We start from the raw sequence: 19,426 nt of genomic DNA, 5'->3' as shown, positions 1-19,426 counted from the left end.
ACCATCAATGGATCCCATGGAGGGCAGCTGTAGAGGACTCTACCTTGCTCATGCTATTGCACCTTTTTGAGCACCCGCAGGACTCCTTGGTCTAGTTTAATGGTGCATTTTTCACGGCACAAGAGGCATTTGAGAATAATTATTTGATTGTCGACCAGTGGCGCATTGTTGTACTCATGTGCAACGGTAATGAGTATTTTCATGGGACCGGCATTGATAATAGTCAAGCAGTGCAGGGCCCGACCAATTTCTGCTATTCACTTTATTAGAGATATTGCTGTATCGTGCGGAAAAAAATAAAAATAATGGGATTTCATGCCACATTCCATAACATAAAATAAGAAGTTCCGATTGAACCAGAAGGCGGTGCAGTAAGAAGAAGCGGGGGAAAGGGAAGGGAATACAAATGAGTAGTGATGGAGAAGAAAAGGGATGTTGTGGGATGGGATGCGAAGCTTTTTTGGAAAAGGAAATGATGTAGGAGGTGGGTTTCTAATGTGACTTTGATATGGTTACAATGGAAGGGTTTTAACAGGAGGGATGGGAAGGCAGTAGAGGAGGAGTGAAAGAGAGCCGTCGAACAGTGAGCAAGAGGTGGTGTGGGGACAAGTGATGGAGGAATTAATGAAAGGTTTCAAGTAAATACGCACCAACAATCTCACATAACCGTTTTCAACTGTTTGCACTTGTCACACATACAGTGCAAAGCTGCAAAATGTAGAACAAACACAGCTGTGTTCTGTGCCTGATAAGATCCTTGTGCTTGGACGTGATCCTAACCAGCAAAAAAAAGGGGTCCTTTTCTGTACAGAAACATATTTAAATTGAAACTACTGCAGACACTGAGTAATTAAACCTTATAAAAAAAAAGAATAGGACTATTTGATATAAGATGATACTTTCTTTTCAGGAGTAAAGCATATTGAGTGTTTTACCTTGCTGTTCCCTGTAAGTCAAAGCCTAAAAATGACAGACTTGCCATTTCGGTGGACTGCACTGTCGTACCAATCTCTTGGGTTGAAGTGCTAACAAATGGCACTTCTCGCAAAGATTGACCACTACCTCTGAACCCTTTGGGCCTACCAGAACTGGTCTGGATGTGTGTTTTTTCTTTGTTTTGATTCTTGTTTTTTTGGCCAAGTTTTTCAGAGCTGTAAATATTTTCCCTTTTATGCTGTTACACAGTTTGATGTGGGGGACATATTAGCATCTGCTTTGGAAGTGTGTGGCTGTTTTCCTTTTTTTTGGGATTGTGATGATAGTCTTTCTCCTGCTGGTGGCTGGGATGCAGGGTCATGTGTATTTCATAGCGGCTTCTTGTAGCAGGGCTGCAAATAGTTTGCGAAGGCGTATCACTTGTCCCAAACATGTACATTTTATAGTTGCCCGTTTCATCTGTGCAGAGAGAATAAAGATGTGTGCAGTGAGTTTTAAGTACTTTATTATCTCTCCACTCAGTCTCGCACTATTGGCTAAGTGCACCCAGAAGCAATAGTCAACCATCAAATGTTCCCCCAAGAAGTCTTCAGTGAGCCACACTAAAATGCACTTGCAACACTCCAGTAATATACCATTAACTGACACCACAACCTGAAGATTGCAATAGGTGGTCTTCAACTCCTGATCTGGACATTGTTCCCCTCACAGGTAAAGTGAAGTGCTGCATACACCCAGGCCTTCACTCATGGGTGGGATTAATGCTTCTGTTGCTTTCCTATTGGTGGCATTCCTCATCCTAAGTGAAACAGGTGTGCCCAGACTTGGGCCCCTTCCTCACTGTGCCACAGGACTCAGCTTTTCCTTACTGACGAAGTCTGTGTAGGCTGAAACTAACCTGGAGTTGCTTGTGTTGCCGTCTGGATCGTCTGGAGTGGACACAGCCATTTGGGCTGGATGCTTCCTATTGGATTGTTTTACTGGAACAAGACTGCTTTAATTCTGGCAGGTCTCTTTCTAGAAAGGCATAGAACAATGGACTGATGGTGGATAAGATTAATTCAACAGCATCCAAGTATGTATTAATAAAAAAAAAAGGTGAATATGTAGTCAGGGCTCGAAAATGTATATTGTGAGCACAATGAAGGTGTTGAACAAAAGAACAAAAAAAGCATAAGAGACAGGACCCATGGTTATTAAATGCATAAATGTAGCTAAACAATAATTAGTCATAAAGACCAGTAAATGCATAATTTAAAGCATGTACTCAGTGTATGTATTGAACACGTGGTGCTGCGGAGTGGATGGTGGCCCAACAACATGATCACAGACAAAGTAATTCAATAACAGCCAAACAGACAGCTGGTAATTTTGAGAAGAAATAGAGACTTATCAAATAAATGAAATTCGGAACAACTATACTAATCTCTCGAGTGAGTCATTAATGTCCTTCGGTGCTGTAAGGCTGTCAATAGTGTTTTAACCACGATTTAATTATGCAGGTCATTGTTTGGACAAGAAGAATTTTTCTGAGCATAAAGAAATATAGATGCTGTAGATGAATAATTGATAACAAACGCGATTTTGTATTACTAGAGTCAGTAGCTGGGTGCCCAAAAGTTGTCGCAAATTGTGTCATTAGTACCCAGTTCTAAGAGGCAATGTGAATCTACAGCAGTGAGCTGGGTCTCCAAACACCAGCAGAGGCCATTTGCAAACTGTCAGCTGGTATGAACACCTGGAAGCTGACATACTGTACATTTGGGATAAAGGTACCACTGATGCATTGAAAGCCATGCCTAGTAGATTTTCCCAGCATGCAGTGCAGGTCCATATGGGCAAAAAGGCATCCAGTGGGCTCGCTCGGAAAGAACAGCTGAGAAAATCGAGCATAGCAGTGTTGTCATGATTCACAAAACCTCAGTGCCACCATCAACGCTTCTTCAAGGAAAAAGTATTTGCGAGTGAAAGAAGGCCTGCTTGCAGGGAAGTGTGATATGTTATTCTTACATTGGTGCTGAAATCCCCAGTGCAATGAGAGGAGCAAACCAATACATGAAAAACAGGCGGCAGCAGCACACGTGTGTTATGAAAAAAAACACACGGGGCGTAGCAACGATCTAGACGTCACTGGGAGAAATAAATGACCTGTCAGCAGCATCCCAGTGCTGTCTAGCTGGAATACAGCACATAGATGTAAATGCGGTGATTAATTAGTAATAACTCGAAAGCCGAGGTGTTGGCTGCGGCTCCTGGTCTGCTGCAAGCGCTTTCCTTTTGCTTCACGTCACTGCAACCAGATCTGTGGGCGCAGCCCCGCTTTACCGCAGTGTGTGTGTGTGCTGTCCTGGGGGCGGCGGGGCAGCAGCACTCTGAGGCGCATTCAGCGCAGGCTCGCCTCCCATCCGACCCCCTGGACCTGTGACATTCCCGGCTGCAGGAGCAGGTTCCAGGTTGCTGCTGCTGGGTGTCTCCCGGAGGAGGGGCCGGAGGAGGTGCGTGCAGTGGGCTCATCCTCTCCAGCTGCCAGCCGGCCGTGATGGCAGGGCACTGACTGGGCCGGGGCTCTGCAGATCGCGGACGAGCGTGTGCTCCAGCAGCTGCTCCTCAAACCCACCCCACGGACGTGCGATGCTGGCAGGCAGCTGATGCCCGGGCCCCAGAGCCGCCTTTTGTTTCTGCCCCATGATGTCTGCATGGGAGGGATAGACAACAACAGCGCCGGGGAGGAGAGCGCGGGTACCACCTCTGAAGGTGCATCGCAGGACCGCCGCTGCCTTCAATGACAGATCCCTAGCAGGGGAGGCAGAGCTGTCTGAGAGGGGCTACACCCCTTCCCAGGCCCCGTCCGTCTCACCTGGGCTTTCCCCATCCCCTGCTGCCGCTGACAGCCTCCTCTTCAGACGGCGTGTACCTGCCCGGGCCCTCCCGGCGCCTCTCTGCATGCGGCAGCCATGGCCAGCCAGCAGGACTCGGGCTTCTTCGAGATCAGCATCAAATACCTTCTGAAATCGTGGAGCAGCAGTGAGTACACGCAGGGCGGCGTGGCCGGGGCAGGAGGGCACGGTGCAGGGGCGTGGGGAGCGCATGAGTCAGGGAATTGTGCGTGCGCAGATGTGCCTGGCTGGGAACAAGTCTTGTGTTTTTACTGCCATTCAAGCTCTCGCGAACAGCCAAACGTCCGAGCTTTTAAATGCCTTTCATTAAGTCAAAGCCCTGTGGTGAGATAAGCGCAGATATTGCTTCACTGCAACCTGAAAGGCCCCTTTCTCCCAGCTCCTGCGTGTGTGTGAATGGAGCTGGTGATGCGCGCCTGCACTTCCTGCCTGATGTTTATCTGGCGCCCTTAACCTTCAGATGTGCGCATCCCTACATATGCCTGCTCCAGGCTGTGACAGGCATGTTTGTGCGCCTTTTGTGATTTGGTTAGCAAAAAGGAGCCAAACTTCAAACATTGGGGTTCGCCCTGCTTTGTGGGTGCTGCTAATGCAAGCACCGGGGTAAGGCGGTAATTGCAGCCCACTCTCCTCGCCCATCATAGGGGCTGTAGTTCACCCTCAGACGTCATGTCATCCCCCTGAAAGGCCAACCTGTTTCGTTTCCAGACGCAGAGGATACGGGCTGCAATGTAAACAAGCGGGCGGAGCTCCCCGGGCTGGTCCATCTGCGGCTTTCATTTTAATTCAATAACGATGCTTTTTCCTCATCCAAAGGACAGCGCTCGCTGTTGCCGTCCTCTGTGGCTCTGTGTCGGGCTGCACTGGGTAGAATGTCTGCTGCCCAGGCCAGTGGCGTTCAGCATCCCAAGCCTTTGAGGGTCTTGTTAGGTGGAGGAGGCCAGGAGAGGCGCACCTGCTCTCCTTGGCCAGGTCTAGTCGTTTAGTTGGAAGTGAGCCGCCGTCCCTGGAAAGCAGCGCCCTGGGTCTGCGAGGAAGGCCAAGGAACAGCGGAACAAGTCTGAGCCGGTCTCACTGTGTTTACACAGAGCACGCCCTGGCCGGGGCATTCTCGCAGGGGGCTTCGGTGTAGAGTGGCCTTAGAGAGCCTTAAAAGTGAAGGCACACGTGTCACAGACATAGAGGCCTCTTGGAGACAGGGAGAGGGGGGTGCGACTCGACGCCTTGTCGGGGGTAGTAAGCGCTACATAGATATAATTACAGGACTCCCTGCTCCTATCAGAGGTATAGCTTCTGCCTACCTCAGGTGTACCAGAGCATTACATCTTTAATCCCGGACTTTGCCATGTCGCTTAGCAGGGGCATACGTATCACTACTGCTGGAGCGGCAGTGGCCATGGCAAGTGGAGGTGTGGGTGGTGGGGAGGGGGGGGGGGGCGGTGGACAACAATATCTGCCGCTGCTATACAAACATGGGTCAGATTCTCCGGTAGTAGGGTGCCTGGCGCCCGATGTACCCCAACTGTGCAGTTCCTGGCCATTCATAAAAGCTAAGTTTAGCGTTTCAAGCCCCAGGAAACCTTACAGTATAGCGGCGAGGCGAGGCAACGCGTGGCTTCCAGGTGTTGCAGGCTAAGTTAAGGGTCAGGAAGGTAAATAAAAGATGCCCAAAGAGCACTAACTACAGATCGAGAGGGGGAGGAGAGTGTTACGAGGTGTGCTGTTTTTCCATTATAATAAAACTGCTAATTTGAAGTTGTGGTGAACATTGGTGGTAGATGTCAAGGTACAGTACCAAAACACATTATTGAAAAACTATTCTTGAAGCAGGGTCAGGCTTAAAATCTCACGTTTTGGAATGCAGCAACCAAGGTCTATACATTGCCCGTCCTCCTCCATAAATTGCTGATAATTAGATTACTTGCATTGCAGCATTATATTGTGTGGCATACCTGATTGTGGACGCCAACGTGCATTTGTGGACACATAGCATAGTTAGTAGAGAATTTTATATGTTGTGGTACTATGTGAGAAGCATTTCGAAGTTGTGCTGAGTGACCCGAGAGGGGCTCCTGTCTTACAGTGTGATGGAGAAGGAGATGTGAGAAAATATGCATGCAAAATATAATTGTAATCAGCTGGTGGTTGTGGTGTACACTGCAGATACCATGTTGTGTTCCGTGGGATCTGTAATTCTAGAGGCAAGAGGGAAGGCACTGATTTCATCTGGATGGTGTGTGCTGTAGGTAGTCCTCTTGGGGGCTCAGGAGACTAAAACACGTATTAATAATAGGCAGTATTAGGCAGTAATATGCTAGGCAGTCCCAACCTAGCCAAGGGGTAGTAGGGTGCTGTGTGCGTTTACACCAAAAAGGGGACAATTGGAAAGGGCCACTGATCTATGTGACAGCGTGCACAAAACAGATGTTCTCAGTCAAATAAATGATGCCAATTGGGCAGGAGCGGAAGTTGGTGACTTCAGCAATATCCATGACATTTCTAAGGCAGGGAGTACTGACTGCTTCTGGTTGAATACAGCTGATGAGCGAGGAAAAAGTGAAAGCAATCAAAGTTGACACCAGGAGCAGAAACTACAAATCTATAAAAGGCTCAGATTCCATCTACTCGTGCCAGATAGAAAGAAATCAACATTTTTGATCAGGCCTCCTGATATCAATCCAACACTATGCTTAGTAATTATTGGTGTGAAAACTTTGCCAAGTTTGATCGACGTTTATTATCTTTAAAGTTTTGAGCTTAGGATTTCATTAAACGTCCCATTGTGATCTTACCTATATAGCTGCTAGCAGATAACAGAATCTATCTATCTATCTATCTATCTATCTATCTATCTATCTATCTATCTATCTATCTATCTATCTATCATATTGCATGTTTATGTGCAGAACATGTTATATGTAATATTTACATCTTTGTTAATATTTCACAAAAAGTAGTGTTTTAAGGAAAAACTGTTGTTGAAAAATAGGATAACAAGCCCATAATCTGCTGACTGTAATGTACAGCTTTGATGTCATCCGCGTGCTTTATGAAATTCTAGCGACAGTGGGTAAAAGTCACAATGCTGTTCCCATTGCAGCAAGAAGTAATGTGGGAATATTTGTGTGTCACAGAAGAAAGACGCTTAGTACAATCCGTTTGCATCCTGGAGCCAGGGCATTCGATTTGATGCTAGGACCAAGAGCAAATACTGTTAATAATTAATCGGTTTCTTTCATCAGCAAGTAATTATGTTGATGGTTTGTGTCATTTGAAGGTGGAAGCATGCTGTAGGAGGGGCGCCATCATTGGCAAGTCTTCTTTGCTGCATCATTCAAAATACAGTCGTTTTAGTATCCGAGTGACAATACTTAGTCCGGTGGAAGTTGTAAGTGCTCAAGCGCTTCAGCTGCATAAGCCATTATGTTGGATGCCACGTGAAACACCTAAAATAAGCAAAAGCAAAGACCAAGATGCAATGGAAAAATCGGGCGTGCTTCATAAATGACTGGAAACTGAACAGTTGGGATAGCACGGGTGCCACGGGTCCCATTATTGGGGAAACTCCCCAACTCAAGGTTGTATAGTAGAGGCAGACATTGTTGGGGTGCAATGCCCCCACACAAACACACTCATCGACTTGCAATGTTACTGCAGCTCCAGCAGTAATGATAGCTATGCCCCTGCTTCGAATTTAAGGGACATGTGTAGAGTTCTGGATTATGAAATTGTAATGCTCTGGTACACCTGGTGGAGACAGCCCCTTTACTATTGGTGGTTCCCCTGGCACTCTCACAATGGACAAATGAGAAACACTCCAGAATATGAAGGGAAACCTTTCAGTATTTAACACGACCTACCCCACAGTTAGCCTTTTGGCAGGTTTAGCTGCAGGGCTTATTCTACCATGTCGAGCACACGGCGGCCCTCCGTTTAAATGTTTGGGATCTGTAAATGCTCTTTTTCTTCTAATTTGTACATGTAACTGACGCAATATAGTTATTAAATAGGTGAAGAGGCAGCCAAATTCTGGGTTTTTGAACAACTGGTCAAAATAATCTTTTGAATTCTAGAAATAGCAGAACCATTGAGGTTTCTTATAATATAATTTTTGAAGATGTCTCCTATCTATGCTTTATCCTTTTTTGCTTCTAGTCTGAAACCATAACACCTTTTAGTCCTAAAGTGTTAATATTAATAGTAAACACGTTTCATACAGTGCCAGGAAAGCTCAAGCTGTGTGAGCAAGCATTTAAATTAAGAAAAATCGGTTATAAATAAAATAAAAAAAAACTAAATAAATAAATTAGAAAAACTGATTATTTTTCTCGTGTTGAATGTTAAAAGTTTTCAGTAATATGCTCAGTCTTCCATTCACTGATGAATACTGGGAAGACGATAGATGAAGGTTCCGTTTTGGGAATACCATCACACACCTATCTAATTTTGAGTAAACCGTCAAAACCACTGATTGAAGAGTAAATACTTAATATCCACCCAACCAGTTGCTGTATTCAACCTCATAGTTGGGAAACACAAGTTAGAGAATGTTATTACCCTACTCAATGGTATTGGTTTTATTGACAATGGAAGTTTGAAAGGCTAGATCAAGCCGAAAGGATTGAAACATGTGAGTAGGGGTTTAGACACAGACCCGTCTGCAGTGTATGCATTAGTCTACTGAGTGACGGGAGCCAGCCTTTGTTCCAGCATGGTCTTGTTTGGCCGTAATGAGGCAGACGGCCTAGTCTTGTTGCAATTGGATGGGGTGTTTCAGTTTCCACCCATCTTCCCTTTTCATACTTCCAGGATGAGTGATGTCAGATTGAAGCAAATCTTGCAAACTGAACCAGCCCACTCAGTAAAGTTTCTGTGCCAACTTTGTATGTTTGTGCTATGAGCTCCCACTCACTTGCATATGCACTGTAGCAGAACCTGGTCGTAGAAGCCACGCCCATATTGGAGCAGGCTTGTGTCTGCTTCCAAACACCGGGGCCAGCTCAGTTATAGTTAACTTTTGTTACATTTGAGGCGAAAAAGGGGGAAAAGGCTTATGCCTCTTGTCTATCAAGTGTGGTTCACTGGTTTATCACAAGCTGGATGTCTTCTCCCTGATTGGGGAGACTAGCCCTGGCATCCTGTTTTTGACAGGAACATGGCTATACGAGGGCTTTGCATCTGGTGTAGTCCAAACTTTACCCTTAGGATACCACATCACGTGTCACGACCAAGCAAACAAAGGAGGTGGGGCGTGGCCATTATCCTTAAAGACAACCTTAACAGCATTTTCACGCTCTCCACCTGCCAAGACTGCGAAAGCCTCTGCTTTGCCGTCTCGCTTAACTCAGCTTTCACCTTCTCTGTTGTCCTGCTTTACAGGCCACCCAGCCTCCTATTTTCTCAACACACTCCCAGAGACAATTGTGGATATGGCTCTGAATAAAACAAACTTCTCCCTGTTGGAAGGCTTCAACATTCACACTGAGGACAGCACAGTGGGTGCTTCCGTTAGCCTCCTCCAGGGCTACAGTTCGAAACAAGGTCAAGAGCCCTAGCCACGAGGAAGGGCGCACCATCAACATCGTTCTTTGCAATAACCCCAGCTTGCTGGTTCTACAACCAATCCCTGTCATTTGGTCGGATCACTACTTGATTCCCATCATCCTGCACCTTTCCTCCCCGCTTAGAGCCCCTCCCCTGCCTAAGACGAAGGACTGCTGCTGGTCCGAACTAGATAATGAACTCTGGACGACCAGTAAAACCAAACCTGATTTAGGGGAACATCTCTCTGGGGACAATTCTAAGTTCCTTAATTGAATCAGAAATTCCCTGGACCAAGTTCTCCTGGCAAAATCCTGTAAGGTCTCACAGCAAAAGAAAAAAATCTCAGTGGTTCTCCCCTCATCTGTTAACACTCAAGAAACAGTGCAAAAAAGCTAGAAAGGAAATGGAGGAAACAATACAACGGATAGAGTAAGTGAGAATACCGGGAAGCAATCAGGCTCTACCATTCTGAGATCAGAGCCTCTCAAGCAACCTACTACACCACCAAAATTGAGAACCCCCTCAAACTCACCTAGGGAAATCTTTTACATTTTAAAATCACTCATAGAGGTGATAACTGGCTGTTCACCCATAGAACCTTTAGTTGCCTGCTGCAATGAACTAGCCTCCTTCTACCAAAAAGTTCTAGACATCTGTTCGTCGTTCTCAGATAGTATAAAGGAGACTATACATCCTACAGGCATTCCACCCTTGGTCTGCCAAGATCTTGGCCCTCCCCCGATAGCTCACAGCCAACTCCTGCCTAGCCAGGTAAAGTTAGGCTCTCCTCTTGACCCAGCTCCCCTCCGCATCCTATCACAAGGCCCAGAGAGCATCTTTCAAGTCCTAGTTGAACTGGTCACTTTCCTCCAGCACAGTCCCTCAACAATGGAAATATGCTGTGGTAAAGCTACTGCAGAAGATGCTAAATTTAGACCACTTTTTCCTGGAAAACCTCATACCCATCTCCTTGTTGCTAGGTGTATCCAAACTCCTGTAGAAACATGCCAGCCAACATCTCTCGATCTTTCAGGAATCCAGCAATCTCCTTCACTACACCCAAACAGGTTTCAGATCTCAGCACAGCACAGCACTGAGACTGCACTGCTAGCCATAAAAGAAGAACATAGTCAACTCCTAGATCAGGGAGGCTCAGCGACAATCATCATCCTGGATCTAAGCGCGGCTTTTGATAGAGTGGATCACACAAGACTTATCAAGAGGCTCGCTGAGGTAAAGATAGGGGACAATGCCCTAAAATGGCTCACATTCTTCCTCAAAGGCAGAACCTTCGAGGTATTGGACCAAATATGTATTTTGACTATCTTATCCCTGAAATGCAGAGTACCACAGGGCTCCACATTAAGCCCCACTCTTTTTAACCTCTGCAAGCACCCCCTAGCAGAGTCCGTCCTGTCGTTTGACCTGACCATAAGATTGTATGTGGACATTACACAATTAGTTGCCTAAATTGCCCTTGAACAAGGCTCAAATTGCAAACAACTTGTCCCCTGCCTTAAGGAGGACACCAACTGGATGGCCAGCTGTTCCCTAAAACTAAACGGGACAAGATGTAGCTCATGTTGTTAGGGAACAAAAAAGCCAATAGGGAGTTACCCACCATGGCCGGAATGTCTCTGGGCCCCACACTGAGTCAGAAAAACAAAAATAAAAAGTCTGGGTACCTGGTTACAGGACACACTCACGATGGAAGTACAGCCAGCCCAATACACTAGCAGGGAAGTGTTTTGGAATACTCCAATTTCTAAGAAAAGTATTAGATCTCCTCCCCCTTTGTCACAAAGCCTCATCGTTCAGGACCTGGTCATCTTCCAGCTGGACAACCAGGACTCCCTAAATCTTGGATCCCCACGCTATGGAGGGCTTTGGCCGACCTTCATTGGTTACCTATAGAGCAACAGGTACATGGCCTTTTACAGGAAGGGACCTCAAATTCCTCGTGCTCTCATTGACCCTTATAACCCGAGAAGATCTCTAAGAACTGCCACCTCCTTTCTCACGACACCCATAATTTGCAGGTCACCAGTTTGAATTCCGATATAGCTGTCTCAATCTTTCATCTTACAGTGGCCAGTCCATTGAATGCCATTATCTTAGACAAAACTAACATCTAGTATCCAAGGGCAAAGTCAGGGTCTTGTGCTGAGAGATGCATATTCTAGCCATTCTTCATATTTTTTATCTCTTTCTAGCCTAAACTCTTCCCTCTCCCTACATAGTCTTCCCACTCATGAAAAATTCTGACATCCACTTCAACAAGACCTCCTTACCATATTTCTCTTTGACAGAATGCCACTAAAACAAAGGCTCCTAAAAGAGAAGATGGCGTTGGATTTACAATCCATCTTGATGTTCTTTTTTAAATAAATGTGGCCATTCAGTCAAAGCCATTCTTGTTATAGTTGAGTTGTAGTTACAGTACAGCACGAGTTATAGTGTTGTGAGAAAGTGTAACTACAACTTTTGAATTTCTGTGGCTTTGTGCATGTAAAATCTGAACCTAAATAAAACGTCTCTTTAACCTTTGTTTTTTTTTAGTGTGTGTGTGTGTGTGTGTATATATAACACACACACATATCTATACACATATATACACACACACATATATATTTTAAAACAAGAAAAACAATTCCATATTTTAGACAAAGCAAATAAGGGGCCCTGCAATGACAGCTGCCTGCATCTTGGAGCTCTTGAGGGCAAGGGTACCACATTGATCCAGAAATGTACTCACTCAGCACGGGTTTCTGGCTGATTGAGAGAGGCTCTGAGGCAGAGCACGGTAGCCTGAGGGTTTGCCTTTAAGTGCAAGTTGGCTGTATTGGCTCTTATGCACTTGGCTGTTGCTCCACATCTTTAGAACACATCGGCTCCGAAATGGGGTCACTTGCCTTTCTTTGGGCTTGAACCGCTTCTATAGTGTTTACCAGTTAAGGAGCATGAAAAAAGGACTGCTTGATTTAGGGCCTGGGCTACAGGAGGGTTTGATTCAGCGGCTGTGGTAAATTGTGAATTGGCCCATAATGTTCTTTCATAAATCATCATATGCTTCATAACCTGCAAATATCACCGAGAAACGTTTTCCTAGTTCAAAAGTGAAAAGTTACAAAATTTTGCATACGAAATGCAATGCATATCGTAACACTTAACTGGTTGTCTTTGACCTGTTGATTGTACTGTATTCAGGAAGTTAAAAACTAAAGAATATCCTCTCTGCCTAAAACAATGCAATCAAATGCAGTTTTTGCAATCAGTTAACGGAGATTACAATTTCTGTTACATTGAACACAGTGATGACACAAAGTTTGGCTAAGTTACATATGAATATGTTGAAAATGACAATAACTCTCCTTACGTCGACACAAAAAACATCAGTTGAAATAAGTTGACGATCAGAGAAACAGTTCATGGTTAACGTGCTCTGTGCCTGTTTTGTAAATATCAGGCCCTTGCAAGATATTTAGAAACAGCAAAATGTCACATTGCCTTTGCTAATGGAAATCCTGGGTTTCAGACAGATATTTATGTACAGTGGGCTTTACTGGCAGCAAGATGCTTTCAATTTGTCTCATTACTAATTTTCGCAGAATGCATTGTATTGAGTTTTTAGGAAAACACATACATGTCACTTAGAAATACTCAAAAGGTATGTCTACCTTACATTAGCAAGGGAAAGGTAAGAGGTTGCCCAGTAAACGTTTAATTATTGTGCCTGGACCCACCACTTATGACCGCAGAGCATCCAGGACAATGCCACATCCAACCGTTTTTGGACTCACACATAGACTTTTACAGTACCCCTTCTTCTGTCAGGGTGTGCCCCTCCCCATCATCATCACAGATGTAGTCTGACATGATAATTGCAAAACATAGATTCAGTGCCCTAAGCTGAGTCAGATACGGCAAGGCTAGGATTCAGAGTCATGTAGGCCTCTTAAGCACCAAGGGCCAGATGTATCAAAGGGTTGTTCCCATTCTGTGTCAATGGGAAAATGTGTTCGTACATATGGCCCCAAGTGAGACATTTCTTCCTTAAGACTTATCACCCATGTTTTTTGGAGCCAAGTGTTTGTTTTTGTTTTTTTACACATGATGGAAACCATTGTTTTTGCCTCATAGGGAAGTGCCTTGGTAAGATCGTGGTGTGTCATATTTTTCAACAAGGGTCTCTCAGCCTCATTTAAACAATGCTTATGAGCATTCTTGGAATTGCACATGCATTACAATGGGGCATTTGCATTCATTCATCATATTACCAGGAGTAGGTAGTGGACGAGGGAAGTCAGGGGCTGCACGTCTGTTTGAATTTTCCTTGCTGATCTGCACGTTGAAACTAGAATAAATAGGATAAACTCTCTCTGCATAAGAATTTTATAAAGTTTTAAGTTCATTGCTAAATGAAGAATTTGATTGACAATACAGGGATAACATTTGGAATGTTTTTCTGACCATTCAGTTAGCAACCGGGGCAGACCACAATGTCAAAATATAGGGCCATCAAGTCCAAAGTAAAGAGTGGTGGATCAGTGTAGAAAAGTAAAATTTATGTTTGGGCGGCAATCTCTCTTAATAGACACTCTATATTTACTTATTGGAAGAAGAAAATAGTGTTGATGTACAGTGCTGACTTCAATTAAGTGAATTGATTACAGTGGATGTAATTGTCTTGAATTAATTGCTGCATTCATTCCATTGAGTCTGATTATTGAGAGTGGTACGTCTGAGTTCGTACTGCTCAGCAAGCAGTTAGTTGATGTATGTACCATCTGATCCGTTGAGATGCGAGCCAATGGCGTCTGCTCTTTTTAACACAATTTCCCCCTATGCAGCAGTGCTCCCACATCTTGCATTATTAGTGCCCTGGTGTCTGCTTTAGCAGGGTCATAAATGATGATGCTTCTGCTAAAATGTAACACAAAATAACAACTGTTCAGCCCTAGATCTCTGGCATGATCTTCATCCCTTCAGTATCATAATTCAGCCCTACTTTGATGCTGTGGAATCTTGAGTGCTGACAAACCTTTCAAGGGAAGTGCTGAGCGGACAGCTGGTTGCTTCAGTTCATACAATCTGCTGAGGCCAGAGACTGACCATAGCACTTTCCTCACATTTACTAAAACAGCACAAATACAAGCTTCAGACATAGAAAAAACGAAAACGTCAAAGAACGTCATATAGCATCCTATCAAACAATGGTATTTAGAGTGGCAGCAGCAGTCTGTGTCCAGCTGCATGTGGTGTGGCATTTTTGCAGATATGGAGCACTGGAGTCTGCATACTAATGTGGTTCCACAAGCTTTGCCTGGTTCAGAGGAAACATGTAGGATTGCTTTTGGCTAATGTACCTTAAAGTTGCTGCTCTGGCAAATGCTGGTCTGCATTTTCATCTACGGGGGGTGATCACCTACCTTTAATGATTTATTGTGTGCACAGTGGAAATGCAGGTAGCGGACAATGGAACCACTATACTCTTGTTACGTTGTGTCTGAGCGCCTCTTTGAATGAGTAAATGGGTATGTGAGGTCAATACATGCAAGCATGCTTTGTGCACCATGCGAGGTGGTGGTGGGCTGGAAAGCAGGGCATTCACGGGCTCAGACGATGGCAATGATCGTTTTGTGCTATACAAACAGGTGGGTTTTGAATTGTGTGCATTTACAAAGAAGATGACAGTTTCATTCTCACAGAAGAGATGGATACTGTTTTGTACTTTATGAAATCCTTGTCTTTTAGTCTTGCTTAACACGAGTGGAGTGGTCAACGTTTTATGTGAAGGCAGACACTTAGAACCCTGAAACTGTTCCCAGGATGCTTGTTTCCGGTCCAGGGAGGACCTGGCCTGGCAGTTCGGGCTGGATTGTTGCCATGGGGAACAGGGTCAAGACTGATTTGCATAAGGCTGGGTCCAAACTGGGGTGGCATGGTGAGCAAAAGAACGATGAATTAAACCCAGATCTGACTGGAGGTGAGTGTTTGCATTGTTCAGCACTCCGTCCATCATCCTTTTGTGTTGCTAACTGAAGTTAATCTATGTAACTCACTCGATTCCTTTCGGATTAGGTTTGAGCTATAGTGAGGTTTTCATTAAGATCAAGGATTGAGTTTGATTTGATAACCACCTATTTTTATGATTTTGAGCCTTCTAGTCAACCCATATTAGTCCATCCATTGCATCAGTGGTACTCTGTACATCATCAAGCTAAAGTCTGTGACCAAAAGCCACTTCCAAAATTAAATTGGATGTAAAAGAGGGTCACCGTGTGATTTCTGTCTTTCCCCTTTTCTTGTTTATTATTATTGCTTAAAATACCAGAGAACCACCCACTTGCATGAACAAGAATAAGTCCATTGTGTATCACGGACATCACGTTGTCCTGCTGAGATCTGTGTGTTCGTATTTAGCAACTCTCCATGTGCACTTCCTGCCTTCACATTTGTTTATTGCTACTGATATCTTGTAATCAAGGATGTACACATCTGATGCTCCTTCAGCACTTGACAAACTCTTTGATTTCATCCTTCTTATTGAATTGCAGGTCACTTTGAAATCCTCAAAACTTTGTATTCACAATTTTTTTTTGTTGCTTTTACTTGAATGCATCCATTCATATGTATCACATATATTTTATGGTTATATGTTATTTCCCTTGCTAGCGAGTTAAAATATCTTTGCTTAGCTATGTCCCGTCATTCTGTACTCGTGGTCGTTATTTGTAACGGAGGAGATGGATGTAGAAATAACCAGAGCAGCTGACTAGGGAACTTTGAAACTAGGTTCGAATCCCGCCTCGGCTCAACATCCTGTGATTCTGGGAAAATGACTTAACCTTCCCCGAGCCCAAGAAAAAATGTGCAACGTCTGGCTGTCGTGTAAAACGTCTGTTTCTCATGTACATGACTCTAATGTCCTAGAGTCAAGTTCGCCATCTGCAAAAATGAATAAACAATGTATTTGCCTGAGGGCATTCAGTAGTGTAGTTGACTTTTAGCCCATTATTTGTGTACCATAATATGTGTGGTCTCTTAGATCTTGTCTAGTTAGGATCGTCAGCAAGCTGTGCTGTGTGGAAGAAGGGGCCTCTGGTCTGTGGTCATTTGAGTCTGTCAACGTTAATGTAAGTGGATTGCTTTCACTCCATGGGTCTGCTTAGCTGCTCAGGGTCTCTAGAGAACAAAAACACTCCATCCTCCGCTACAAGCCCGGACAGCTCACCTGATGTTAATCTCCTTATAAGACATATACAATACTTCATAACATACGTGGGCCCAGTCTTCTTAATTGTTTTTTTAAGTAAATATGCAAAGATTCGAGGCTGCCATTGAAATTATGTGATGCTTTGGCGTTTTCCACATAATCATGGATTTGCTACAGTTGCCATATAATCCATCATCTGCTGCAAGCATAATTTTGTGGTTTTGACGAAAAAAATTTCATAGCTCAAACAGATGACAATTTACTGAATATGTGAGGCGACATGCATTCCTGCGCAGTGGAAGGCCCTTCTCAAAGGTTGAGTGGTCATCTTTCAATTACTAATTGCTGTATTTTGGTGTTAAAATAGTACTTATAAAATGAAATCTTTGCCCAGGCTGTGTTACCATGTGTAAAAAAAAAATGACAATTTAATTAAGTAATACTTTTATAATATTTACCTTTTCTTGCTGCATAATTTGGACAATACTGCTGCATAATTTGGGCCTTGCCAGACTCATAATTCCAGTGGCCCTGATTCTAGGGAAATAATTCCATCGTTAAAGATTCCTACAGATTTTTCTTGTTGAATAGGTTGAGGCTAAAATTCTAGTGTGTATGTTTGTATAGCTAATCTGTTCAGTGGTATGAAGAAGGATATTTTAGTATCCTCTATTCAGAGCACAGTGCGCATTATTACCTTAAAAGCATGTAAAATATAGAGCAATGCTTGAATGGAACAGGCGTTCTAATGATCGTATATTGTGAGCCCAACTCAGAATAAATATGTGTTTTGGCAAAGAGTTCACTCAAGTAATGTTTACAGTGCAAGTAATGCTAAAATAAGAGCATACCTTTCATTCAGCTAATTGAGAAGTACACACGATTGGCCTGGCTTCGAGCGTAGACGTCCCAAGCATGTGTTTAGACTGCCAACATGCGTTTGTCAAAAGGGACACAGAAGCACTACACTGCCGCACAGTTTGTGGGTGCAGAGTACAGTGAATGCACTACTTGAACAGATGTATTCTCTACTATTGGGATTGAAAAGTTTGGCCTACACACAAAATGTGGAATCGGTGGGATGAGAGGCGGCTGTGGGGTAACAAACAAAGTTCAGATGCCTGCACAAATTTATTATTGCGCTCCTGAAAAAGGAAAAATAAAAGATTTAGCAGTGTCTACAGGCTTGTCCGTAACCTGTTGCATCCTGCACGTACACAGGCACAATATTTACGTTGCACTCACACTGGAACACAGTCTTTTACCGCTGGTCACTGGAAGTGGGAACGTGAAGCACAAAATTGTTCTCTAGCTCGGGCGTGATGGAGCATGGGCACAACCAGTGCTTAATTTGTGCTTGTTGTTTCCGGTGCTGAGCACCGGCACTTATTTTTGAGGGCCGGGGCTTATTGTTATGCCTCAAGCATTTGCTGCGAGCAAAAGACACATATGAGAAAGACGGAGGAAGGGAAAAACGAAAAAGCGTCACAAAGGGAGAAATTTGAAAGCTGCAAGAGTGAGCTGAAGGGGCAGAGAGTGATTTTATACGGATTGAAGAGGCCTGAAATGGCTTCAGGATTACGCTGTCTCGGTATTCCGTGTTCACACATTTAATTGCAGCAGCTGCGTGTTTAAGAGGAGAGCTTTGGGCACCGGCACATTCTTATTTACAAATTAAGCACTGGGCACAACCAAGAGTGCTTGAGACGAGGATCAAAGCATGTGAGAGGGTATGCGGGGCTGAAGCAGAGAGTTGAGATTCATAGCCCAAGTGCCTCCTACATTGTTTTCACTTGTCTAACTGAAAAGTAAGACCAACGGGGATTTCATGTAACCGGTTTGAGGTAAATTTACTTACCGGTATTTTTTCAGGAGGGCATAGTATAAAACGACTTTCTATTGTCTTGGTCAGAGAGTTCAACAAGTAATATTGCTTCCTACTGCTTTTTTATAATGTTACACAGTTTAAAGCCCTGCCAAGTGTTGTTTGAAATTGAGTTTGCAATGTAAAACCCATTCCTGGTATATTTGTCAGAGATTTTCACAAAGTATAACCAATCCGTTTTGTTATTTTCAGAGAATTCACAGTGTAAGTCTTCCTAATGTATGTATCAGAGTTCAAAATGAACCCCCCTTCCTAATGTATTGACAAATCCGGATCATGAGATCTCTGACCAGTTGCAATTTACTGGGCCCCAATTCTGTTAATGGGGGCCTTTCACCTTTGGTATCCTGGAGCCTCTGTACTACAAATGGGGGCCAAGTGGCCTTTTTAGCACTTGACTCTGGAGGTAACAAGCAAAGACGTTCAAGGATGACTCCGTGCTGTGGGCTAGGAATTTAGAACTAAAAAATGCACAGAATCACAGACTTTAAATCATACTCCAGCCAGTGCTTTTTAGTTAAAAAGGAAATTTACTTTAATGCATACGTAAGCTTAAACTATCCACAAAATACAAATATTTAAAATATTTCAAGCGGAACTGCAGATTGGAATCCCTGAAATGAAACCTTGCAGAACTACCGGAGCACAAATCACATACATTAAATAAATATCACAGGGGACAACTAATACTACAAATCTAGTCTTTTCCATTACCTGCAATGTAACATGACAATTTGTGCACTGATGGGCTTTGACCTTAAAAAAAAAAAAAAAAAATGCTTGTATATCAGCTTATTACAACACCTAAGGCGTTTCACATTCAACAAGGATACACCTACATGCGTCACGTCATTCACAAAGTAAAATGAGGCCTACTGCTCCTTTCACCACCTTTAATAATCATTAGAGCAAGCTTTTTGGCTTAGAATTAAAAGTAAACCTGACCAT

At 43.8% G+C, this 19,426-nt stretch overlaps 1 protein-coding gene across 5 annotated transcripts in view; it reads left to right on the top strand.

Annotated features, from left to right (window-relative positions):
• FRY (FRY microtubule binding protein) overlaps positions 1–19,426 on the top strand; it is a 598,740-nt gene that overhangs the window by 103,027 nt on the left and 476,287 nt on the right. For 2 of the 5 annotated variants that reach the window (XM_069205571.1, XM_069205568.1), the window contains exon 1: positions 1,141–3,960. The exons of the other annotated variants lie outside the window; for them this stretch is intronic. In XM_069205571.1, the coding sequence (XP_069061672.1) occupies positions 3,891–3,960 (70 nt within the window). In that variant the 5' untranslated portion in view covers positions 1,141–3,890. Of the gene's footprint in view, positions 1–1,140; positions 3,961–19,426 lie in introns of those variants that run through there. 5 annotated transcript variants of the gene reach the window in all.

Source organism: Pleurodeles waltl, chromosome 8, assembly GCF_031143425.1.
Source record: "Pleurodeles waltl isolate 20211129_DDA chromosome 8, aPleWal1.hap1.20221129, whole genome shotgun sequence".
Lineage (NCBI taxonomy): Eukaryota > Metazoa > Chordata > Amphibia > Caudata > Salamandridae > Pleurodeles > Pleurodeles waltl.
Note: the sequence above shows the minus strand (reverse complement) of the source record. Positions and strands in the feature narration are given on the sequence as shown.